Raw genomic sequence first — 25,039 nt, 5'->3', positions numbered from 1 at the left:
ACCTTTTGCTTATAGTATAAACCTGGCTTCTTCTGTCATGCCAGGAAATATAACCCCAAATTCCCATGGATCCCACATTGGAACAAAATGAGTTATCCTGCAAGACTTCTTCAAGACTTTCCTAAAGCATCTCTCTCTCTCTCTCTCTCTCTCTCTCTCTCTCTCTCTCTCTCTCTCTCTCTCTCTCTCTCTCTTACAATCTTCCTGTATCTTCTGTGGTAGGCAGCAGCCCTTCCTCTGCCTACCCCCAGCTCAGCCTTGTCCTTACACAGTAGAGGCTCCCAGTGCCTCTGGGACCAAACTCCCTGAACTAGTTCCAAACTGCAGGAAGAATTCCCCACGTGGCTCTGGCAAAATCTGTATTCTCTTTTATAGTTAAAAACAATGAAGCCAAACTTAGAATTCTATCCTATGATTACCTGCTTGTGGGAAGCAGGTGGCTCTTACTGTCTGGCTCACTGCCCCAGGGCAGCCATCTTCGCAGTAGAGGGACTCAGAGCCTGTGAGCTCAGCCTGCCCCTGTGCTTCTTTAAGATTCCCACAGGCTGGAGCCACAGGACTCCCCTCTGCTCAGAAAAACCAATTCTCCCACTCCTAGACTTGTATCACGGTGTGTGATCCATCCCAGAATCCTAAGTTAATAGTGGGTTCTCGCCTACCACGTTGGGTGTCATCTGTAGCAGGTAATTTTATGAAACCATCCCTGCTCCTTGCCTGGGGCTGTGGCTCGTGCTAATGGTCAGAGGATCAGTCGCCTCCAAGGTACCCCTCACTCAGCGCCCACGTCTAGCTCTGCCAGGCATTGAGAACTCAGCTCACCAAGCCGCCAGCTTGTGTCCGCCCCACCCCGCTACCCCAGAACGCCGCCCATTCCTCCATGCCTGACCCTCCACTGCCTGCTTTCTCCTCCTGCCTACCTTAGCCATGGATGGAAAACATCAGACAGCCTTAATATTTTAAAACTAGCCATGTAACTCAATGGCTAGGCTAAGAATCTACTGGTCGAAACTCATCAGCGATTCTCAGAATTCTGATGGTGTAGGAGGCCACTACCAGTTCTAGTTGCCCCCTGGCCTTACATCATTTGTGCTTCTTTCCCAAAGCCTACCCAAAATGCCCCTGACCTACCGTCCCCTCCTCTTCCAGCCTAGGACCCAGAAATCCCATCTTTTCCTCTTCGCCTAGCAGTTGGCTTCTGCCATCTTGAATGACACAATTTAGCATCAATTAGGGAAGCAACACCTTCACCTACAATCAGCATACAAATAATTTTTTTCTATAATGATTACAATGTTATATATCCTTTTAAAGAAAAATCAGAATTAAAAAAAAATACTTAGAGAAGGAAAGACCTGAGAGATGGAAAGCTAGGTTACAGGCCATAGAACAGAGTTTAGAGGACTCTTTAATCAGAAAACGAATCTTCATAATCCAACCTGGAACCCACAGCAACAGCAGAAAATATATTTCCAGAAAAAAAATCCACAACAGCTTGAGGAATCAGAATGGCAGCCCACAGAGATACAATATTCTGAGTTAAACAATCCAGATTCTGCTTAGTAGATTCTACTACACAGTAATGTCATACAATAGATTATGTGTTTCATTTTATAGAGTTTGGAGAATTAAGCTATGTACATGTGTTAATACATCATACAGTTGGTGCAAGTTCAGAACTCCAAGGTGCTTCTGCCCTGAGTTCTGAAAGGGATAACTCGGAGATTGCACACTGATTAAAGATGATGGCTTTCTTTTTAAAGATTTTTTATTTATTTTATGTGAGTGCACTATCAATCTCTTCAGACACACCAGAAGAGGGCATCAGATCCTATTACAGATGGTTGTGAGCCACCATGTGGGTGCTGGGAATTGAACTCCGGACCTCTGGAAGAACTGTCAGTACTCTTACCCGCTGAGCCGTCTCTCCAGCCCCAGATGATGGCTTTCTTGGCAATGCCTTTGCAGACTGAAGCTGATGATACATTGATATGTGTATCCATTACAATATCACAATATTTTAGATCTTATGCCACAAAGCATGTTACTTACATAGTTTACAATCCTACTGGTCAAGTCGTTGTCAAGAGATCTAATTGTCTTTTAAAAGACAAAAGAGATGCTTAACAAACAGAAAGGGGTAACAAAGACCCCCAGAGACAGATCCCGTGGTACTTTAACTTTACATTTTTACATACTAATGAACAAAATCCAACAGCTCCTGAGAGACATTGGATTGTGGAAAAAAAAAAAAAACTTCAGAAATAAATCAGCCTATATATTATAAGGATGTCTTTAGTTTGTTTGTTTTTTGCTTTTTGTTTTTTCAAGACAGGGTTTCTCCGTGTAGCCCTGGCTGTCCTGGAACTCACTCTGTAGACCAGGGTAACCGGAACTCAGAAATCTGCCTGCCTCTGCCTCTCAAGTGCTGGGATTAAAGGCATGCACCACCACTGCCCGGCCTAAGGATGTCTTAATTTCAAAATGGAAGGCAGGAAATATGTTGGATTGGGGAAGAGGTTTTAGCTGTGTTTCAACAGGAGAAGAAAAGCTATGGATTGCAGGAGGAGGTGCTGTTTCCCTAATTGGGTCTTTAATTGGTTAATAAAGAAGGCAGAAGCTAATTGTTGGGTGAAGGGTAAAGGTGGGACTTCTGGGTCACAGGAGAGGAAGAGGAGAAGCAGGGAGAGATAAGGGAGCTCTTCCGACCAGGCTTTGGAACTAGGACGCACAACCATGTAAGGTCTTGGGGCAGCCAGAACCGGCGGCCTCCGACACCAGTGGAGAAGGTTAGCTGAGAAGGTTAGGGTAGAGATTTCTGTGCCCGTCAGTTGTGTTATCTGGCCAGTTCTAAAATAAGAACGCTGTCTGGCGTGTTTCTCATCTGTGGGAAAAGGCAGGGCCGTAGCTGGCAGCTTGGCGAAGATAGCCAGAGGAACAAAAGAGAAGCCGAAAGGGACCTGATGGAGTGTGGGCAGCGGCTCCCAATTCCCAGGCTGTGGGATCCCCGCACTCCATCATGGGCTGTGCCGGGTGCAACAAAGGGAACCGGGAGAGGGCAGAGCGAGGGCAGAGCTCCCGGGAAGGGAAGGTGGTAGCATGTTTTTAGAAATTATACGCGACAGTGGATTCCATCAAAATTACTAAATATTAGATTTGACTTGGGGAGAGCTCCTGAAGATCTAAGCTGCCCCCATGACGGAAGAAACCAAGCAAGACAAGACAGGTACCATGAATACTGGTCCTTCTCCATGGGAACAGCTCTGAGAATGATTGGGCCATGAAAACGTCTCCAGCCAGGACATAAGCCAAGCGCTTAACTTAACCCAAATCTTGCTGGGTTCAGAGTCTGCAGGACTTATCATGCCATTTTCTTTTTCAAATGGCATGGATAAAAATGGCTTTACAAGCTGGGCAGTGGTGGCACACGCCTGTAATCCCAGCATTCTGGGAGTCAGAGGCAGGCGGATTTCTGAGTTTGAAGCCAGCCTGGTCTACAGAGTGAGCTCCAGGACAGCCAGGGCTATACAGAGAAACCCTGTCTCGAAAAAACCAAATCCAAAAAAAAAAAAACCAAGAAAAAAAAATGGCATTACAGTTTGCCTACACAGTCCACATGATTATGAAGTCTGACACCTTTTCCCACTTGAACATGGAACAGAGAATCATCTTTAACAAATCTGTGCTACTACACATGCCATACGTGCATTAATGCAAAAATGTATCTTACCGTTGGGAGTGTACAAGTTTGCAGAATAAAAGGACCAGACACCAAAGAAGACAAGGTAGCCCAGGTGATTTAGCTTCGCAGACAGCCCCAACTGCATTTCCTCAAAAATCTGCATCCAGAAAAACTTCTATATGGCTAACTAGATAGTCCTGTTACACTGTAGCCTGCTACATTGTTCCAGCCAGGACTTCAGTTAAGCCCTACACAGAGATTGGACAATAAATGTTACAACTGGCTCTCTTAAGACTGGTCAATATCCCAATTTTCCTAGGGCTCCTAAAAGGGAATGTCACCCCTAGTAAACAGGAAGCAATTTTAAGAGAACTCAAAAATGGGGTGGATGGTGTTCAGTCATTCAGTGGGTGATGGATGTGGTGACCATCATTTAAGGTCAAGTCCTACCAAGTCAAGTTGTTAATGGTCTTGGTCAAAGAGGAAAGAAAGTATAAGAGGTTAGATTCAAAGATTTCTTTTTCTTTTTCTTTCCTCTATCCTACTTTCTCTCCTATCCAGTGCTGGGGGGAAAGGGGAAAGAGGTGAAAAAGAAAAAAGTGGGGATATAGGAAAATTAGGATAAAAGGGTAGATTATTGAATCTACTTTTAGACCAAAGAACATCAACAAGCTAAATAGTTTTACATTGGTATGGACTGTGTATATTGATACAAATTTAAGATGATTTTTGCTGCAACCTACCATATATCTGTTTCAACTTTTATATAAGGTATTGTACCTATGAAGCTCTTTTAAAATTGCAATGTAAAGTTTTAGTCCTCCTTGAAAGCTACTGTTTAGGATAATTAAGAAATGCAAGTTAGTAGTCAATCAAACTCATGGTCATGTTAGATACTAGTTTAGTTAATTACAGAAATATGTTTCCTAGTTTAGACAGAGAGTGAATAGTTAGAAACAAGGAATGTGTGCCTATTCAGACATAGTATAGATAGGTGGATGTTCTTCAAAAATGTCAGAGATTATGACATTTAAAATGTTTTAGTAACAAAAGCCCTTTTTGGCAGTGCGACATGCCTGCCCTAGCAGCACACCTGCCGTGTGGAACTTGCTTCTGTGACAAGCTGGCCACTGGGCAGGAAGTCGCCCTGCTTCGACTGCTAACGGTTCAAACTGGGCAACCAGGACACAGGGAAGCCAACTGTTGAGCTTACAAGGACAAGGTAGGCAAGTCCTTCAATAAAGTCCTGCCTCATAAAATGTCTGTCAGATATTCTGGGCCAGAAAGCAGCGACTCAGGGACTCTCCAGCTGTCCAGCAACCTCGGTCATTTCTGTAGTTTTGGAAACTGCTTGATCTGCCCTTCCTGTTTAACTCAGGAAATATTTATCCTCAGGGCTATGATGGGGTTGAAGACTAGATGATTATGGTCTCACAGTTAGGCTTACATTGTTTAGGGTTTAAGAAAATGTTTTAAAGTCTAAAGAGATATTTTGAAGTTGGTAATGCAAGTTATGATAGAAAGTGATTTAGGTACAGAGCTTTGGACTCACCAATAAAGGATGGTAGAGTACTTTCTCTAAAGTTGCCAAATACAAATACACTAGATATTGTGAATGTAATTCTTTTTTGTTGGGTTTTTTTGTTTGTTTGTTTTTTGAATTTGTTTTTTCCGAGACAGGGTTTCTCTGTATAGCCCTGGCTGTCCTGGAACTCACTCTGTAGACCAGGCTGGCCTCGAACTCAAAATTCCGACTGCCTCTGCCTCCCAGAGTGCTGGGATTACAGGCGTGCGCCACCACTGCCCGGCTGTGAATGTAATTCTTACCTGATGGTTTTCATAATTGGTCTTATTGTCTATAGTTTATTAATGTTAGAGAAAGAGTCTTTTATTGTCCTAAAAGGGGGAGATGTAGGAATAATCTCTTGTGTACTGTGTGGAAGTATCACCTATCAATAAACTTCTGATGGCCAATGAGCTGGGGCAGGATTAGAAGGTGGGACATCCAGGAGAGAGAGAAGAACTCTGGGAGATAGTCAGAGGCAGGAGCTTCGCCACCTAGACTCCGAGGAAACCAGATGTATGAAACTGAGAAGAAACCAGCCACGTAGCTCAGCCCGGGTTAGAATAAATAGTAAGTAAAGAGTTAGTTGGGGAGCCAGCAGAACTTATGGCCTAGGCAGTTTTAAAATAAATTTAAGTCTCTGAGTGGTTATTCAGGAACTGGGGTGTGGGTGCAAAAGCATATATAGGAGACCACAAAGCCTGCCTGCACAGTGACACACTTCCTCCATCAAGGCCACACCTCCCAATAGTACCTCTCCCCATGGGCCAAGAATTCACATACATTAATAATGATGATGATGATGGTGGTGATGATGATGATGATGGTGATGATGATGATGGTGATGATGATAGCCATACTTATTCAATTTCCCACACTGCCTGTAAGACCAACTGCCTCTGCTCAGCTCATCTGATCACCCAGTCTTTGGGGTTTCTTGTTGACTTGTTTAGTTGCCTCGCTGGCCTTGACCAAGTGATTCTGTGACTTCAGTGTTCTCAGTACCGTGGTTACACGTATCTTCCACCGTACATGGCTTCCACATTAATTATTTCCTTACAGAATTGGATGCTGTTGAGTCCTAGAGTCCCCAAGCAGACGGCTACAGTCAGGCCTGATGGAATGTGCTTAGAATCCCAGACTTGATGAAGCGAAGCTAAAGGTGGAGTCAAGGTTAACCAGAGCTGCGCAAAAGAACCTTACTTCAAAAGGGCTGCGGGTTGGAATCAGTTATATCTTTACACCAAATCTGTTTCAATCCAGCCTTTTCACAGGGAAAGGCCTGGGGTTTTGTTTTTGTTTTTATTTTTAAATACTTATAGAGTATTTCTAATGAGGTAATACTGGCAGAACTTGGGATACACTGCGGAGACAGAACCAGGGGAGTACCAAGGTGTGGTCTTGGAGACTGTCCAGAGAAGACCAGGTGGCGACAGCTTGAGTGTCACAGGAGCGGGAAAAGGTTTCTTACGGATGGGATGAGCTCGATTTGAGTTGAGAGAGAGGAATTCTCATGAGGGCTGACACATTCCTGGAAAACGTTCTGTTGTCATGTAGATCTCAGCGTGTCATCAGGAGGGAACTGCTGAAGCCAAAGTCACGGGCGTGTCATCCAAAGACCTCTACAGTGAGGTCCCAACTCACGTCTCCCAATCACCTCGCTCTGCGAGGATACACAGCGTCCACACTTTCCTTAAAGACATCCTTCCTAAGCACAGAGAGTCACAGTGGGCTTCTGAAAGCACAGCTCCCTGAGTTCCTCCATTTGTGTGTGTGCTAAGCACAGCTTTACACTATGATTCTGGGGTGGCTGTTTGATTCCAGACTCTTCCACCAGCCTGCCAGACCTATAAAGGGGGGAACTGCAGACTGCGTGCACATCCTCCCGACATTTAGCACTGTCCAATACGCCTTGCCCTCCGATTCCTTCCATACCCCGCCCTCACACTTTTCATTTGAAATGTTTGCTTTCCTGGGGACAATTCCATTATTCTTCCAAGGTCCCAAATGGCACATCTTTCCAGTGGAGTAGTTCCTCCTTTCTACATGTATGTCCCCATAGCCCTTTCTTCATACTGCCTTTTCTAGAAGGCTGAATCATGCAGTCAGTATTTACATGTCTTCTTTCAACCAAATAGAAGCTATATCTCAAGCTCTATCTTACATGTCTGCTGCTCATTGTTTTATATATACCATGTGTGAGTGTCTACACTTGAGGCAAATTCTCACCGTATTATAGTACAGGCTATGAACTGATTTCAAGTGACCCCTCGGTCTGACGCAAGGAATAGGGCCATCAAACAGAGCTCATGACTCTTGATTTTTAAAATCGTACTGGTTGTCAGGACTTTGCAGAGGCCACCCCCCCCCCCCTGAAATTCTCAACTCTGTGGCTTTGGAGAGCAACTGTGAGAGTCTTTGAAAGAAATGGGAACAAGAAGTAAAGTCATAAAGTGCAAGTTTAGGTAAATGATTGGCGTAATGTGGAAAGGCTTAGTGGCCACCCATGGGTGGAGCTGTTTTGGCAGGATGATGACGCTAAAGTTTGTGGTCTAGGAGTCTCAGAGGATATGGAAAGGGGGAGAGAGTGGCTCCATGCTCGGGGATGGGGTGGGGTCAGTGGGGTGTTGAATAAAGACCAAACTAAGCGACCTTGTCGCTAAGATCTCAGCTAGCAAAGCTTTACTCGATCGACTAATACACACCATGCTTTGTCAGAATTATGTGCAGAATCGGAAGAGACACACAGCTTTGAGCCTAGATATGTTTTGGGAATTGCTGTAGTACGGTGGTTGGCGGCTGACTGGATTTCAGCACCTACCAAAGCTCCTGAGTGAACTTCATTGGATGTTCGTGGAGTGAAAGGACACAAGGCTCAGAAATTTCAGGCATCAGGGCAGGGCTTTGGGAAGTTCATGAAGGCCAGACCTCCTTTCCTTCTGCAGGAATCCCTGGGGACGGACCTCATCTTGTGGGTCTAGGCGGGCTTTGTGTTGGGGGTGCAGCAGCGCCTTCGGGGAGTCCAGCAGAGGTGCTAGCACCGTGAGGACCGGCGGCCGGGGAGGCGGCGTGGGCAGAGGCTCGGCGGGGCGGGGCCGGGCTGCGCCCAGGTCTTAGTCGACGGGGAGAGGGTGAGGGAGCCCAGAGCCTTTCGGAGCCGCCAAGCTGGAGCTGGAACTGGAGCTCCCCGGGGCCGTGGCCCCGACGACCGGGCAGCGGCTCCTGCAGGACGCCGAGGTCCCAGCGACGCGCAGCGAGCGGGAGGCGGCCGGGCGCGGCGGCAGAAGCCGGGGCGTGCTGCTCTGGCTCACCACGCTGGTCCTGTACGCCTCCTTCGTGGGGCTGGTGAGAGCCGAGGCTGCCCCCTCCCCGGCTGGGACAGGAGGCTCCGTAGGGAACCAGCCCTCCCCAGCTGCAAACCTGCTCCCCCAGCCCAGAGGGAGCCCGGGTGCATTCATCTCCCTGGGTCTCCGGCTCCCCACTTAGAAAATAGACACGGTTCTCATCTTGGAGGTTCTTTTTTTCCACTCAAACGGATTATGTTAACGTGTTTTCCAAGGTCTTTAAACTTTCATTGTCACCTGGGTGCGGTGGGCGGAGGTACAGGAAGGGGAGCCGGAGCCTTCACCTGCTCGCCTCCACAACCATTCCCCTGCAGGTGCTAGGGAACCTTCGGTGAGTGCAAGTCTTAAGTCCTGCGAGGCAGTAGGTTGGAACCTGTAGTCAGTCTTCATTCCTTGAACCTGGTGCTTGCTGCGGGCCTGTCCACACTGTAGTCCTTAGTCCTGGGTTCCTGCTGCTAAGATAGGGAGGACGCTTGGTTTGGGGCAGACCAATGCATTATAATCAATTACTCTTGAAATACAGATGACTTAGAAATTTTCCCAAAGGACCCAGTTCTCGCTAACACATTCTTGTTACAGGCAACATTTTATTGATAGAGCTTTTTTTTTTATATGTATATGTAAGTATATTCTAAAAAAGTCTTCTAGTCAATACTCCTGCCTGGTGGCTTTGGACTTTCCTTAAAGAAGCCTATATATTTAGAAATATTCAGATAGTTGATTTCCAGAATATTATGTGTAGTTCAGAGAAAGAAAACCATGTGTGCCAGAAGTACTGCTTTTTAAAAACATAACCAACATAATAAGTTGATGTTTGAGAATTTAATTTTGACATCTAAATTCCAACATCAGTTCTAAATGGAGTATATTTAAAATGAAAATATTTTGAAAATAAATTTGATGTATCTTAACTATAAATGCAGGTAAATCTTTTAAGGTGTTTTTCCAGATCTAAAAATGAATTGCAACCAAAGGCAAACAAATACATTTTAAAAGTTGAGTAGAAGAAAACTCACAGGAGCAGATGACTCTAATAGTAAAGGGTTGTATGGTTTCCAGTTTGAACAAAGGAAGCCCCTACATTACACTATAATTCTTCTCCCATTTTCTATAAAGAAAAAAGGCAACCATTTAAATAAACATAATTTTAATGGCTGTAAGTTCGCAGCTCTTCTCTTTTTAAATTTCAGGGAATAAGCATTGCTATCCTCGGGCCTACATTCCAAGATTTGGCAAGAAATGTGAACCGCAACATCAGCAGTCTCTCTATCATTTTCGTGGGCCGCGCCTCCGGCTTTGTATGTGGTACCATGGTCGGTGGGGTTCTCCTTGACCATATGAATCATTTTTTACTGTTGGGTAAGCAAACACTGCTTCTCGGTTTCTTTTCAATGAACTTCCGATTTACTCTAAATAGTAAAGGCATAGACTGCACAACGGTGGGCAGTGGAAACAGCTGCGCGTGCGCTCCGGTGCAGCTGGGCTTCCGTAGCCTTTGCTGGAGGGAAACTGTTCTGGACCCTCTAGAAACTTGATTAGCTCTAGCTTGGGTGTGAGTGTTGGCAACCCTGAGCAGAGCTGACCTTTGCTTTGATATAGGCTCCACTGGAGGCACACGCACTGGCTGCCCGCGATGGGGGCGGGGCTTCTGGGGCCACCAGGGTCAGAATGAGTTCCTGGGACCTGGCCAGGTTCTGTGGACTTGGACTTGGAGATGAAGGGACAGGGGAAGGTAGGGAAGTGATATAGGCTGCACTTCTGTCCTGCTGCCCTTGTCAGAGCTGAGCACAGACTAAGTTCCTTGGCTCTTGACCCTGGAGAAGAGGGCAGAGCTGTCAGCATGCCATTTTCAATTGGCAAGATTAAAAGGCCATCTAGATTACTGTACTAAAACATCTTTGGAGGCAAGGTTTTTATTTATTGCTGATACATAAGTATCATTATTACTTCCAAAGTGCGTTGAAAGACTTTTTTTTTCTGTACTTCATTTTCTTTTATCCCACAAATGAATTTATTTGGTAAAGGTTTCCTATAATCAGTTATAAAGATTGAGTTGTACTTGTGCATTTTTACATTGTTACCTTGTAAAAAAAAATTCATCTTTGAATGAATACTTTTTAGACCTACTCAAACACTATAAAATTTATCTTTTGTTACAATTTCTAATTTGATCATTAGCAACGACAGAATTGGATTCAAGTCACAGTAATTTACATTTTATGGGCCACAAATATTACACAAGCTTTAGATTAAACCACCACGTATATATAGCCACTGCGTCTCTCATGTACTCAGGCTCAAACATTTTCCTTGTTGTGATTTGGTTTTACCTTTTTCTCTTTTTGTTTTGGAGACAAGCTCTCACTATGTAGCCCAGCTGGCCTGAAGCTCTCTATGTAGATGGTGTGGGCCTCAACTCATAGGGCTCTACCTATCTGTCCCCTAAGTGCTGTGAGGAACAAGGCTCACCACGAGGCCCAGCCCAAGACCAATCAGCTTTAATTCAGTGTTAGTTTTCATTTTTAGAATTTCTTATGATGTCCCTTTGACTTCGGACCTTCGCTTGTTTTCCAGCTGGCTTTATTCTTTTTCCTCAGGTGTGTCAATGTTGGCTACCACAGTTGGGCTTTATCTCATTCCGTTGTGCAAGAAGGCATTTTTACTGATTATCATGATGGCTGTGTTTGGTGCTTCAGTTGGTGTTGTGGATACAGGTTAGTGAATCCTTCAGCGTCATCTCCAGGATCAGGGACAGTACTATGAGGAAAAGTAAAGTATATGAAATTAGAGTGCCACTTGAAAACAGCATGGACTCACACGTCAGTACCTTTCAGCACCTCATAATCACACCTCAGTACCTCAGAATCACACCTTAATACCTCAGCATCACACCTCAGCATCACACCTGAGTACCTCAGAATCACACCTCAGCACCTCAGCATCACACCTCAGCATCACACCTGAGTACCTCAGAATCACACCTCAGCACCTCAGAATCACACCTCAGCATCACACCTTAGAATCACACCTCAATACCTCAGCATCACACCTCAACATCACACCTCAGCATCACACGTGAGCACCTCAGAATCACACCTCAGCACCTCAGAATCACACCTCAGCAACTCAGAATCATACCTCAGAATTACACCTGAGCACCTCAGAATCACACCTCAGCACTTCAGCACCACACCTCACCTCCTCAGAATCACACCTCAGCACTTCAGCACCACACCTCACCTCCTCAGAATCACACCTCAGCACTTCAGAATCACACCTGAGCACCTCAGAATCCTACCTCAGCACTATTTCTCCTTGCCAATTAGGGCACCGGTTGTCAAACACCTAACTATGAAGGGCATTTGGAGGATTTTGCTTTATGAGAGACTGCTGGGTTGGTCAAGCATGGAACGACTCTCTTCTTGAGGGAAATTATTATGCAAATGGGCAAGCTTTCCTTTAGGAGTAGAGTTTGACCTCTTTAGTGTAAGAGAAAATAGTGACTTGATAGGGTGAACATGGTGTATTAGTTACTTTGTAATTGATGTGATAAAACAGTAGGAAGAAAGTAACCTGGAGGAGAAAGTTTGTTTGGACTTAGGGTTCCAGAGGGGTGGAGTCCATGATAAGGGAGTAAAGGCACGATGGCAGGAGCAGGAACTTGAGGGCTCACTTCTTGATCGACAAGCACAAAGCAGAGAGAGCAGTTAGAAATGGCTGAAGGCTTTCACATTCTCAGAGCCTGCCCCTAGTAGCACACTTCCTCCAGCAAGGACACTTCTTTTTTTTTTTCATGTTTATTAAAATATTATATTGTTTTATTTATTTTGATTTTATATTCAATCAAGACTCAAGAGTGACTCAAGAGTGATCTGACAAAAATCAGAAATACCCTTGACAATTACACTCCTTGTTTCTGTTATAAAAGTTTTTTGAAAGTTTCATTCATTTACACAAAGTATATTCATTATAACCATCCACGAGTCCCTCCCTCCAGCTCACCCTACTGCCCCCTACCATCCCTCTCTCCCTTCCTCCCAACCTCATGTCCTTATTTTATTGTTAGTCAGTCCCGTGTCTAATTAGAGCTGCCCATTAGTGCATGGATCTGTTGCCTTTAACAGGGGCTTAAGCAGCCCAGCAGCAGCAGATCCCTACAACTGAATGAGTCTCTCTCTCTCCCTTAGCAGCTACCAGCTACCAACAGCTCTCTGACAGGGAGGGGCTGAAGCCTCAGGGGCCTCTTCCCCACCCACGCTGGAATTTTCACTGGTTTGGTCTGGAGCAGATCCTGTGTGTATAACAATGCATGTGTCCACTGGGTCAAGGCTAGAAGCCATTATTGCACAGAACCCCCCTCCCTCTGCCATTTCTTACATTCTTTATAACGCCTCTTCTCTGAGGCCATCAGAGCCATGATGGTGGGAAGCTGATGGTGATGACCAGTCTACACCTGGGCCTTCAGTGTCATTTATACTCAGGACTTTGCTGAGTGAAGTAGACATCTTGTTTCTACACCTGGTCCTGCAGTCTCAAACAGATGCTGTTATTTTTAACCACCTCCTCTTGGCCATCCTTCTGCATCCCCTTTGCCTTCAGCAAAATCCTCATCCGGAAGGAATTTCTTATATTCCACATGCATTCTCTTCCCCTCTTCATTGTGAAGTTCAACATCACACTGGTAGTTCAGAGGAGTCCTCCTCATCGGCATATCCAGAAACAATGTTTAACAGTCTCCGAGTGTCCCTATAACCAGCTAAGTAGGTCATGGAAATAACCATAACATCAGGAAGCCTACACTATAGGTTTTAGGAGTTTGATCTCTGCTAAATGTACAGCAAATTTATGGCAAGGACACTTCCCAAATGAAGAAAACAGTGCCACAAACTGAGGCCCTGTAGAGACTATGGAGGACAGGCTCAGCTAACCCACCTCACAGGAGCAGGATTATTCTATGCCTACAGAAGCAGCCATTCAGCTTAAAATACACCCCCAGATTCTGGGCTTAGAGAACCTGTGTGGGTACAACATTCTTGTCTTTTTTCTTGTTTTTTTTTTTTTTTCCTCAGTGATTCATCTTATCATTGAAGACCTCCGAAGTTACATGTAGAACTTTATTTATCCTAATCCCAGCTTTCTATACCCACCTTTTCTTGCTGTACGGGAAGAAAAGATATTTGATAGATCATGGAAATAGTGTACACTTCTAGAGTCATTTGAATGTAAACTGCAATGTAGGACTACATACCTGTCTCAAAAATATCTGGGTTTTTTTGAAGATAGTCAAATACTAGATGCTCCTGGCTTTTCACATTGTGGGTGTTGAAACTGTGCAGTTCATAGTTCTAAAAAAAATTTTTTTGTAACAAATATGACAGAATTCCAGGGCAATCTGGCTGGCATCTAGGTGTTTAGTATCTAGTTTAGACATAGGTAAAAAATTACTTCAATTGGAATTATCTCCCAGTTGAAATACTGAAGCTTTGGTAGTTTTCTCACCTTAGATAACATTTTGCTTAGCATTACACATATATTTACACATGGATGCCGGGATATGGTTCAGTTAGGCAGAGTATTTGTCTACAAAATACTGGGCTCAGTCCCTGTCACCGCATAGACTGAGTGGGACATTCTTGTAATCCCAGTACTTAAATGATTCTGATGGGAGTATCAAAAATCCAAGATTATCTTTTTTGACATCATAGCAAGTTCATGGCCAGGATAGCATATATGAGGGCTCTCTCAAAAATTACAAATAAATTTATCAGTGTTTTGCTGTTCTATTGCTGTGAAGAGATACTATGACTAAGGCAACTTATAGAAGACAGCGTTTAATAGGAGTTTGCTTATAGGTTCGCAGTATTAGTCCCTCCCTAAGCATCATGGGAGTGAGCAGGGCAGCTCAGTGTCGGGCTCACAGGCACTGGGACAGCTGCTGAGAGCTTTACATTCTAATCCCTAGAGAGAGAGAGAAGGGAGAGGGGGAGAGGGATGGGGGAGCCTGAGAGGGAGTGGGTCTGGGCCTAGTGTCAGCTTTTTGAAACCTCAAAGCCCTCCACCCATGACACACCTCCTCCAACAAGGCCACACCTCCTCATTCTTCCCACACAGTTCCACCACCTGTAGACTAAGCTAATATTACCTATTGAGGTCATTCTCAGTCACGCCACAATTAATATTACTCCCCAGTGAGATTACCACTATAATAAATAGTTTCTACTGTATCTGACTTGAGTGATGGCTTAGTAACTTGTAAATTCCATGTATGATGATGAGATGTAACACATTCCTCTGGTGATGGTTGGTTACAGCTCCTTAATTAGAGTGGTTCTGGTAGAAACTTAAAATGTCATAAAACTCCTACACCCTAATATAGACACTAATAAAATGGTCCTACTAAGTGACTGTCAGATTATTTCTTTAACTTGTAGGTGGGAACGTCCTCATCTTGGCTCTTTGGGGGGACAAAGGAGCCCCACATATGCAGGCCTTGCACTTCAGTTTCGCCTTGGGTGCCTTCCTGGCTCCCCTGCTGGCTAAATTGGCCTGGGGCACCACAGCATCCGCTCAGAACCACACCGAGTCTGACTTTGACCCTCTAATGCTGAACCGATCCTCCCAAGCCTCCTCAGACTCTTTGTTCGCGGTACCCGAGGACATGAATTTGCTGTGGGCATACGCTTCCATCGGCACCTATGTCTTAGTCGTTTCTGTCTTTCTGTTTGGTCTGTTTTGTAAGAAACATTCAAGGCAGAAAAAGTCCTCAGCATCTGCTCAGGGAGCTCGAAGGGCTAAATATCACAGGGCCCTACTATGCCTCCTCTTCCTGTTCTTCTTCTTCTATGTGGGAGCTGAGGTGACCTACGGCTCTTACGTGTTCTCCTTCGCCACCACCCACGTTGGCATGGAAGAGAGCGAGGCAGCTGGCTTGAACTCCATCTTCTGGGGAACCTTTGCAGCCTGCAGGGGCCTGGCCATCATCTTTGCGACATTCCTACAGCCTGGAACCATGATTGTGTTGAGCAACATTGGCAACTTGACTTCATGTTTATTTCTGGTTCTTTTTGACAAGAACTCTCTCTGCCTCTGGATCGCGACTTCCGTGTATGGAGCCTCAATGGCGACCACGTTTCCCAGTGGAGTTTCCTGGATTGAGCAGTATACCACCTTAACTGGGAAATCCACAGCATTCTTTGTAATTGGCGCTTCCCTGGGAGAAATGGCCATTCCTGCAGTGATTGGAATTCTTCAGGGATACTACCCAGATCTGCCAGTAGTTCTGTACATATGTCTGAGCTCAGCCATATTCACGACTGTTTTATTTCCTGTGATGTATAAATTAGCCACCTTACCCCTGCAGCGCCAGCGCAAAGGAAGGAAGAGTGAGAACTAGAAAGGTTTGCTCTCCAGCTCTGAGCAACATAAACGGAACATGGAGGAAAGTGGGATGGAATGGATTTTGAAGTTGTTGAAATGAAGAATACAAGGCATTCTGTAACAGAGAACTCTAGAAATATTCTGATTTGATATAGCCTGCAGCCAAAACCTCTAAAGCAATTCCCAAATGCCTCTGTGTTTGATCCCTCTCCAGTTAATAGAGGCCACTCCCTTGTGATACACCAGGAGAAAATAGACAAACATTTGGAGAAGACAAATTGTTTAGTAAATGCACAGTTGCTACTCTCGAGGGAGTCAGGCCACGTGGGGCCATACCAGATTATCAGCGATAATGTCTAGAGATCCAAGTGTCCACATAGAACCACTGAAATGTTTTCACATGTTCTAGAATCTCCAGAGTCTCCTTTAATGTCCCAGGTTGTAAGGAGCATGTTCAAACTGCCTTTTACACATGTAAAACCAGCTTAGTCAGAATCCCTACTACACCTAAGGCTGTACCTGATAACCAGAACCGAGTGACCTCACTCAAGACCGTCAGACACAGTCCTAGGACCCCATGGCGCCCACCAGACAGTATATAAGCAGACACTAAGGGCAATGCTCCTTCTGCACATCAGGACAGATGTCACCTTGATTTTTCCCTGTGGCTGGAGAGTCTCCCCCGAGGATGCTGACCCTCAAATCCTCTGATTTGACTACTGTTAGAGACTGGGCCTGACCTTCAGCTAAGATACACTGCACAGGTGAGCATCCTCGGGGAGATAGGACTAGGACCAGATAAGAACCCAGTGTGTGAACACTGTGTGAAGACCCTCAGTGTCATAAAATATAACTTTTGTTTTACTAACTATGCCTTTTGCTTATGTCACATGTGTTCTCATACGGTAGGATTTTGTAATGAGATTCCTGTTTGGAGATATATTACTTTGTGGAAAAAGATATTTGTATTTGAGAAGCCGGGTAGTGCACCCACAGGAAGGCACCATGGATATGTAGAAGACATAGTCCTTTGCTAAGTAGATGACCAGACATCCATATTTTGTTTGTTGAGGCAAGGTTTTGCTATATAGCCCTGGCTGTCCTGGAACTCAGAGATACCCCTGCCTCTGCCTCCTGAGTTCTGGGATTAAAGAAATGGGCCACAACAACAGGCTATGGAGAGAGTAATTTTGATGCAGGAGAAACTTGCAGTAAAACTGATGCTATAAAAGATTTACTTAAAAAGTTGCTTAGGAAATATTAAGTTATATGGAGTAGAGTTTAGTTAAAGGGGCATTACCTCCAGGATGACTGGACCATCAGTATACTCACCAGGTGTGTTAGAAACTGTGAAAAAGAAAATTTTGTTCCATAATTGAAGTTTAGGTTTGCTGAGGAAGTTTCTGCTATTCAACAAGACTAACCTCCTGTTAGGCTTTATCCACTCAGTGGCCTTACAACCAGTCTGTGGATACATTTCCATATCAAAGAACATGCCTTTAAGAGGTAGCTCTGGTGGGCAGAGCAGAGTTACAACCATCATTGGGTCCTGGTCTGCCTTAACTCTTCTGTGCTCTTAACAGGAAAAATGTAATTTTGCGAGGAGGGCAAGATGGGCCTGGGTAACAACTATGTGAAAAGAACAACACTGGTGTACTCAAGAAACAATTCTAATAATATCTTTGTTGTATAAATCTCCCATGTGACCAAGTCTTCAGACTTGCAGACTCCTGTGTCTATTCAAATTGTCTGGCATGTTACCTGGGGCCTGGACCTGAAAGAGACTTAAGGATGACAGCACTTGTGCAAAGAATAAGCCCACAGTGTGTGTGTGTGTGTATAAGCGAGTAAGAGCTTCAACTGGAGGCCTGCTCTTCTTTAGGCATTAGCCACAGCCAGTCTCATGGGTTTTGAATGTTTGTAAAGAGCGTTTCCTTTACTAATCTCTTACATATACACAGTGATTTCTCACTGGGTAGGCATATTATTTCCATAACAGTTTCATGGAAGAGTATTTGGAAACGAGGAAGTATTTTTGAATTCTTTACCTTACCCATAGTGTTGGGTTAAAGAATACTAAAGACTTGTTTGGTTTTATATTTTATGGTTATATATTTTATGTATAGTATGGTGGCTTGAATATGCTTGGCCCAGGGAGTTGCATTATTAGGAGGTGTGGCCTTGCTGGAGGAAGTATATCACTGTGTGGGTGGGCTTTGAGACCCTCATCCTAGCGACCTGACGACAGTCTGCTCCTGGCTTCCTTTGGGTGAAGATGTAGAACTCTCAGCTCCTCCAGTGCCATGCCTGCCCGGATGCTGTCATGTTTCCTGGTTTGATGATAATGGACTAAACCTCTAAACCTGTAAGCCAGCCCCAGTTAAATGTTGTCCTTTATATGAGTTGCCTTGGTCATGGTGTCTGTTCACAGCAGTAAAATCCAAACTAAGACTGATGCATTTTACAAAATGAGGTACGATGCAGCAGGAGTGGGGTGTGCCTTAGCAGGCCCACGCTGAGGCACCCTCCCCCATGGAGAATCAGTCACAGGACAGGCCTAGTATAAAAGGATGTTTATTTGGGATCTGGGAAGAGGTTATGGAGAAGGGAGTAAAGGCAGAGAAAGAGAGGGGACAGAGAAGGACAGAGAGAGAGAGGAGAGAGAAAGAAGAAGCCGGCCAGGAACATGTGGGAGAGAGGAAGATGGGGGTGGGGGGAAGAGAGAGACAGAGAGACAGTGAGACAGAGAGAGACAGAGAGAGAGAGGGAGGGAGGGAGAGGGGGAGAGAGAGAGAGGAGAGAGAGAGAGAGAGAGAGAGAGAGAGAGGGAGGGAGGGAGGGAGGGAGGGAGGGAGGGAGGGAGGGAGAGGGCGAGCGCTTTCGTAAGTGAGGCAGGCCCTGTCCTGGCTGTTGCTAGGTAACTGCGGGCAGACCCTGGAGGGAATGCTCACAGACACAGGGACTACTTTTCTTCAAGATGCAACTCTGCTTTCTAGATCCCCCCAGATGCACCATGGGCCTCTTTTATGTCATCTCCTTATCCTTCATGAAGAAATGAAAGTGAGATGATTCTCAAAGCAAGAAACCTGCAGGGTTCAGAGTTTGTGTGAGATATCTGATAGAACGCCCGCCCCCCTTCACTTGAGAATTTAAAATGTTTTAAGAATGTGCTACTATGGACATATACTCATACTTTAATACTTCATTTGAATAATTAGATGAAAAGCCACTTTTATTGCGGCATTTTGTTACTATTATTGTCCTTTTTTGTTTTGGTTTGAGACGTCTTGCTGTGAATCATAGGCTAGCCTGGAACTGGTGATCCTCCTGCCTCAGCACCTGCACTTCCATGTCAGTTTAGTGCTGTATGTGATCCATCTTAAAATATAACTTCTCTATACTTTAGCATCTCTTGGAACAGGCCTTATATGAAATATATTTGTCTTCCATGCAAATATGTAGTATACTTCATAATTAGTGTCTTAGTTATTGAAATATAGTGATCCTTTGGATTATGGAAATTATACTATTTTACAGTTAATTTTAAAAGCTATGGTATTCTCGCTGTGACATCCAAGCTGCTTTCAAATACCTGGGCCCAAGGGATTCTTTCTCAGTATCCTGAGTATGGTACTTAGAGAAAGCCCAGCCCAGTGCCTGAAGTTACTACAGAGGCTTTAGTCAGGGCATAGCTGGCACTGGGCCTGTCGTATTCTCAGTGAGGGCAATAGTCACGTTATAAACACTATTAAACTAGGTAACTTTAATTATTTTAACTTACAGTGAATCAGTCCTCCCAGGAGTTGACATGCCTGTGCAGCCCCTGGGCCTCTCTCTGAACTTGAACACCTAGGAGTTCAGTGTGCAGAGGGAAGGGTGTTTGTAGCCAAGGGTCAGGGGTCACAAAGGCTGTTTCCTAGAAGTATGGGTAGGCTGGCCTGTGCTACCCTTAGAGAACGTCTAAAGTTAGCATAAGATTGTATTTTTCTACATTTTTGCTGAATGACGTTGAATGTCTACCGTATTACAGTATGTTTTACCTGACTTCTCTAAATTTGCTTTCGGTACTAGTACTTTAAGTGACCTAGCTCTGCCCACTCCCCCTTACGGCAGTCACTGCGTCATCTTAGTGATGTAACAGCTTTGCAGTGGCATGGCGGATTAAGTAGAGACTGCGGTTAGTTGTTCATGCTGTGTTTTTCCCTTAGGCAGATATAACAAATGACCTCTGACTCCCTTTCTGCCCTTTCTGAAGCTCTCAGGCCTCAGGCAGCTGCTGTGAAGCTGATAAACAGGGAGTCCACCTTTTAACCTCTACTCATGGAGGCCGAGGACAGAGCCCCGGGAGATAAGCATGGTGACGAGAATGTGGCATACATTTCAAAACCTGCAGTGGATCCCACCAACCTAAGAGGAGTGGCTGTTGCCTAGGGTTCCGAGCTCTAGATGGCGGAGTTGCTGGGTCAAGATGGTCCTCCTTTTGGGAGTCTCCGAGGGCATTTGCTCCCTTTCTCCCATGGCCAGTGCACACAGCACACACCATGTATGAAACAAACATCTGTGGCTGCAATCCAGTTATAGCTAGGTTTCTCCACTCACTCCATTGCCATAAGGTCATTTTCTTCATGTCTGTAGAGTACCAGCTTTTCTTTTTCCAATACTGGAGATTAAGTCCAGAGCCGTGTACATTCTAGACAAGTGCTCTACCGTGGAGCTATGTCTCTAGCCCAAGCAGCACGGATTCTGCATCTTCGGCTGGTGTGCATCCAGGGAAGGGCCACACTGACACACAGACAGACACTTGTTTTAGTCAGGGTTTTTATTCCTGCACAAACATCATGACCAAGAAGCAAGTCAGGGAGGAAAGGGTTTATTCAGCTTACACTTCTACATTGCTGTTCATCACTAAAGGAAGTCAGGACTGGAACTCAAGCAGGTCAGGAAGCAGGAGCTGATGCAGAGGCCATGGAGGGATGTTCCTTACTGGCTTGCTTCCCCTGGCTTGCTCAGCCTGCTCTCTTCAGCCCAGGGATGGCACCACCCACAAGGGACCCTCCCCCCTTGATAACTAATTGAGAAAATGCCCCACAGCTGGATCTCATGGAGGCACTTCCCCAACTGAAGCTCCTTTCTCTGTGATAACTCCAGCCTGTGTCAAGATGACATAACAAAGACAGCCAATACAGGCACTATTCTGATGGAGTTTCCTCACTGCCATCCTGTCACAAACGTTCCCGAGAAGATGGACATATTCCTTGTCTGTGCTGGCCTGTAATGCTACAAGCTACATTGGGTCTGAGTTTAGCTCTTAAAATATGACCTACATTCATCTACCTCCCAGGACAACTTGAGGGTTCTATCAATGAGAGGGTGTCCTTAACACAGTTTCTCATTCATACTGATTCAATAACTTTTTATTATTTTAAATAATTTTCAAATTTTATTAATTATATGGCGTGTATGATAGCAAAGACATTCATAATTTAACACACACGGCTTTATTGGCTACTGGCCGCTGTGCTGGAGGTCTAGCTAGCTATCAACAATCGAGTTATCGCATACAGAGAGAGGTGTTGCCAGGATGCGTTCATTTCTCATTCCTCTGGAAACTAACATGAACTAGCAGAAATATTGTGTAACTGCTTTATTAAATTGCTACCACCTTTGAGAACGGCCTAGACTCTGGGGCTGGAAAGACAGCTCAGTTAGGAGCACTGAGTGCTCTTTCAGAGGACCTGGGTTCAATTCCCGGTACCCATGTGGCAGCTCCCAATGTCTGTAACTCCGATCTGAAACCCTCACACAGACATTCAGGTGGGTAAAGCACCAATGCACATTAAATAAAAAGAAATTATTTTTAAAAGGGGGAGGCCTAGACTCAAAAGGTCATCTCTGTAGACACGAGAGCTATCAAGGGTGCGTATGAAATTGCAGTTGGTTAAGACGAGGCTTCCAACTCCTTTCCCTAAATGTACCACAGCCAGTCAGCGTTTGGGCAGGGCTGAACATGAGTCAAATGTTTTGACTCTTGACAACTTCCTCAAGGATAAAGTGCATGCCCTCCGCTTTCTCCCTCACATTAGTCCACCTCCCATAACCCTCGGTTACCAGAAGACAGGTTTCAGCAGTTCCCGTCTAGTCTTACTCTTAGGCTCCAATGTTTTCTGTTGTCTTTCACTTTTAACTTCAGAATTCACTTAGGATCTGGTCTCTGAAATGTATTGACATGTTGTGGGCTATCTGGAGTGTTTGGTTGATACTTAATACACAGCCTGGAGAAAGATTTCGGAGTCATCATGAGACAAACAGCTTGAAGGTTAGCCTTCCTTCGGAAGCTTCCTTCAGAGCATAAGGTGAACAATTACCTTTTCCCAACAGTCTGACTGTCATGTCCTTCTCACGAGGACAAGGGTATAAAGGTGTAAGTGGCAGTGGATGCATAAACCTCTAAGCAAAGCTCCAGGGCTTCAGAACAGCAGCTTGAACTGTACCATGAAACGTATGAGTGGCTTCCTTAATCTATTAACCTACTTGTGAGTTCATTACAATAAAGTTATTTTATTTAATAAATTAAATGGTATAAGGCACTTTGGTTTTTTTGGGGTTTTTTTTGTTTTGTTTTGTTTATTTATTTATTTATTTATTTATTTTTTGAGACAGGGTTTCTCTGTATAGCCCTGGCTGTCCTGGAACTTACTCTGTAGATCAGGCTGGCCTCGAACTCAGAAATCTGCCTGCCTCTGCCTCCCAGAGTGCTGGGATCACAGGTGTGCGCCACCACCACCTGGCTAAGGCACTTTGTTTTTAATGATAAGAAAACATCTATATCACATAAATATATTTACCCACTTTCATATTAGCAGCTCAGCGACAATATGGACATTCACACTGCTGTACGCCCAACCACTAGAACCAACACAAAAAACTCATCTTGTAAAACTAAGTGAGTACCCCATTCCACACACCTGTGCTCCCGCTGACGTCCGCCACTCTAAATCCTCTGCCTGTGATTTGAGTCAGTACCTTATGCGGGCAGGATGGTATCAACCCTGCCATGTGTATTAGCTTCCTTCACATGCCTATGACTCATCAAGGCCGTAACAATGCCAGCTCTGCTCCCTGTGCTCAGCCCGGCTACTTCTGGAGGTGGACCCTTGAGTTGCTCCTTTTTTTTTTTTTTTTTTTTTCTTTTTACTATGAATAATGTCACTGGGAATCATTTCAAGAATGGTTTTCAAATCTTTGAGGATAACTAGAGTTTTACCAGAGTGAGATGTGGATATGACAACTGTATTTTTAATATTTTGATATTCTTTTAGCTTTACTATGTGGACTTAGTCCTAATCCTATTTATCTGACAGAGACCAGATATAGGAAGAGGACACAGAAACACACTTCTCCAAGTGTTGTTTCAAACCTGCATGGTATGCTGGTGCAATGGTGGGAGTAACCAACCACTCTCTGTTGGGTTTAAGGCCCACACCATGAGATGGAGCCCATGCCTGCCACTATTTGGGTGGCCAAGAACATGAGACTAGATAGACCATGGACCTAGGGGAAAACCAAACACTATTGCTCTGCTAAAGGGATGTAGCAATAAAATGACACCTAACGACATTCTGCTATCCCTGCAGATCAGGGTCTCACTCAGCCCTCGCCAGAGACGCTTCCTCTCTGGAGGGATACAGGGACTGCAGAGACCCACTGCTGCATCGTGTACGGAGAGTGAGAGAGCTTGGAACACACAGTCCTAAATGGGACACCGTCAACAAACTACCCCCTCCAGGACTCGGAGCTACGTAGAAAATGAGGCAGAAAGGTTGTGAGAGACATGAGACTGGAAGACGCCAGGGAATCAGTGGCTCCTACAGACAACCAGACTGATGTGCATATGAACTCACAGAGACCAGGGCAGCGAGCACAGGTCCAAGACACACTGGGTCCAAGCACTGGGAGAGGTGCACACATGCCTCCATCCACAACGCAGAAGCTATCTCCAGCTGCCAATCACTTGTAAAGGAAACATTATTTTCCTCCAATGGAGTCTTAATTGGTGTATTAAGAGAACATTAATGGAATTTTTGGAGATTTTTGTCTTCTAATGCTTTGGGCATTTTTTTAAACTTACTGGTCTTTTGCTGATAAATTATGGTTTCAGATTTTATGTTCTCATGGGTTTTGTGTGTGTGCATGTGTCTCAGCATGTGTGTGGGATATGTGTTTCTTGTACATTTTTCTTTATTATTTATTATGTTTTTTGTTTTTGTTTTGGTTTGGATAGCTGTTTCCTAAAGAGACAGAGAAAGTGTGGAGTTGGATAGGTGAGGAGGATCTCAGAGGATGCCCTGATCAGAAAATACTTTAAATTTAAGAGTATTGTTTCAAAGCCGGGTGGTGGTGGCGCATGCCTTTAATCCCAGCACTTGGGAGGCGGATTTCTGAGTTCGAGGCCAGCCTGGTCTACAGAGTGAGTTCCAGGACAGCCAGGGCTATACAGAGAAACTCTGTCTTGAAAAAACAAAAACAAAAAACCCCCAAAAAACAAAAACAAAAAAGAGAGTATTGTTTCAAATTGTAGATAGGTGTCTGGCCTGTGATTATTGGTCTCACCCATGTAGTGTGAGAATGAACTCAGAAAGTGTGCAAAACTGTGTTTGTAGTTTGCTGTGTATTTTAAGCAACCGTTTTGAGAGCTGACCACCTGCTAGGTACTTCAGACTTAATGAACTTCCACTCTTATCCTATCCTTGGAGTACTATTTACCACTGTGTGTGCTAGGATTTGAGATGAGAAGGAAATGTTAGGAAACGGGGTCTCCGTGTGTAAGGCAGGCACTGGAGGTGAGCCTCTGAAGGATGCTTCTTGTCTGTGTCTGTCCCAGTGTCTGTTTCCTGGCTTTCAGGAGGCAAATGGCTCTGCCTCACCAAGCCCTTCTGTCTTCATGATGCCCCTCTTCACCACAGGCCCCGGAACAACAGAGCTAGCTGAGCATCAGGTGACACCTGGGTAGGGTGAGCCTGGATCCTTCTCTTATGTGGTAAGCAGTTTCTCTTGAACTTTGGGCGGCGTGGTCAA

General features: G+C 44.8%; 2 protein-coding genes across 3 annotated transcripts in view; both read left to right on the top strand.

Annotated features, from left to right (window-relative positions):
- Positions 1-25,039, top strand: part of LOC127669397 (sodium-dependent glucose transporter 1C-like) — a 120,416-nt gene that overhangs the window by 79,282 nt on the left and 16,095 nt on the right. The gene's annotated exons all lie outside the window — the stretch shown is intronic.
- LOC127669398 (sodium-dependent glucose transporter 1C-like) lies at positions 11,193-16,404 on the top strand. The gene is given in 2 exon segments (XM_052163236.1): positions 11,193-11,301; positions 15,019-16,404. Coding segments are annotated over 2 exon segments (1,155 nt in total). The 3' UTR covers positions 16,065-16,404.

The sequence above is a fragment of the Apodemus sylvaticus genome, chromosome 19, assembly GCF_947179515.1.
Source record: "Apodemus sylvaticus chromosome 19, mApoSyl1.1, whole genome shotgun sequence".
Lineage (NCBI taxonomy): Eukaryota > Metazoa > Chordata > Mammalia > Rodentia > Muridae > Apodemus > Apodemus sylvaticus.
Note: the sequence above shows the minus strand (reverse complement) of the source record. Positions and strands in the feature narration are given on the sequence as shown.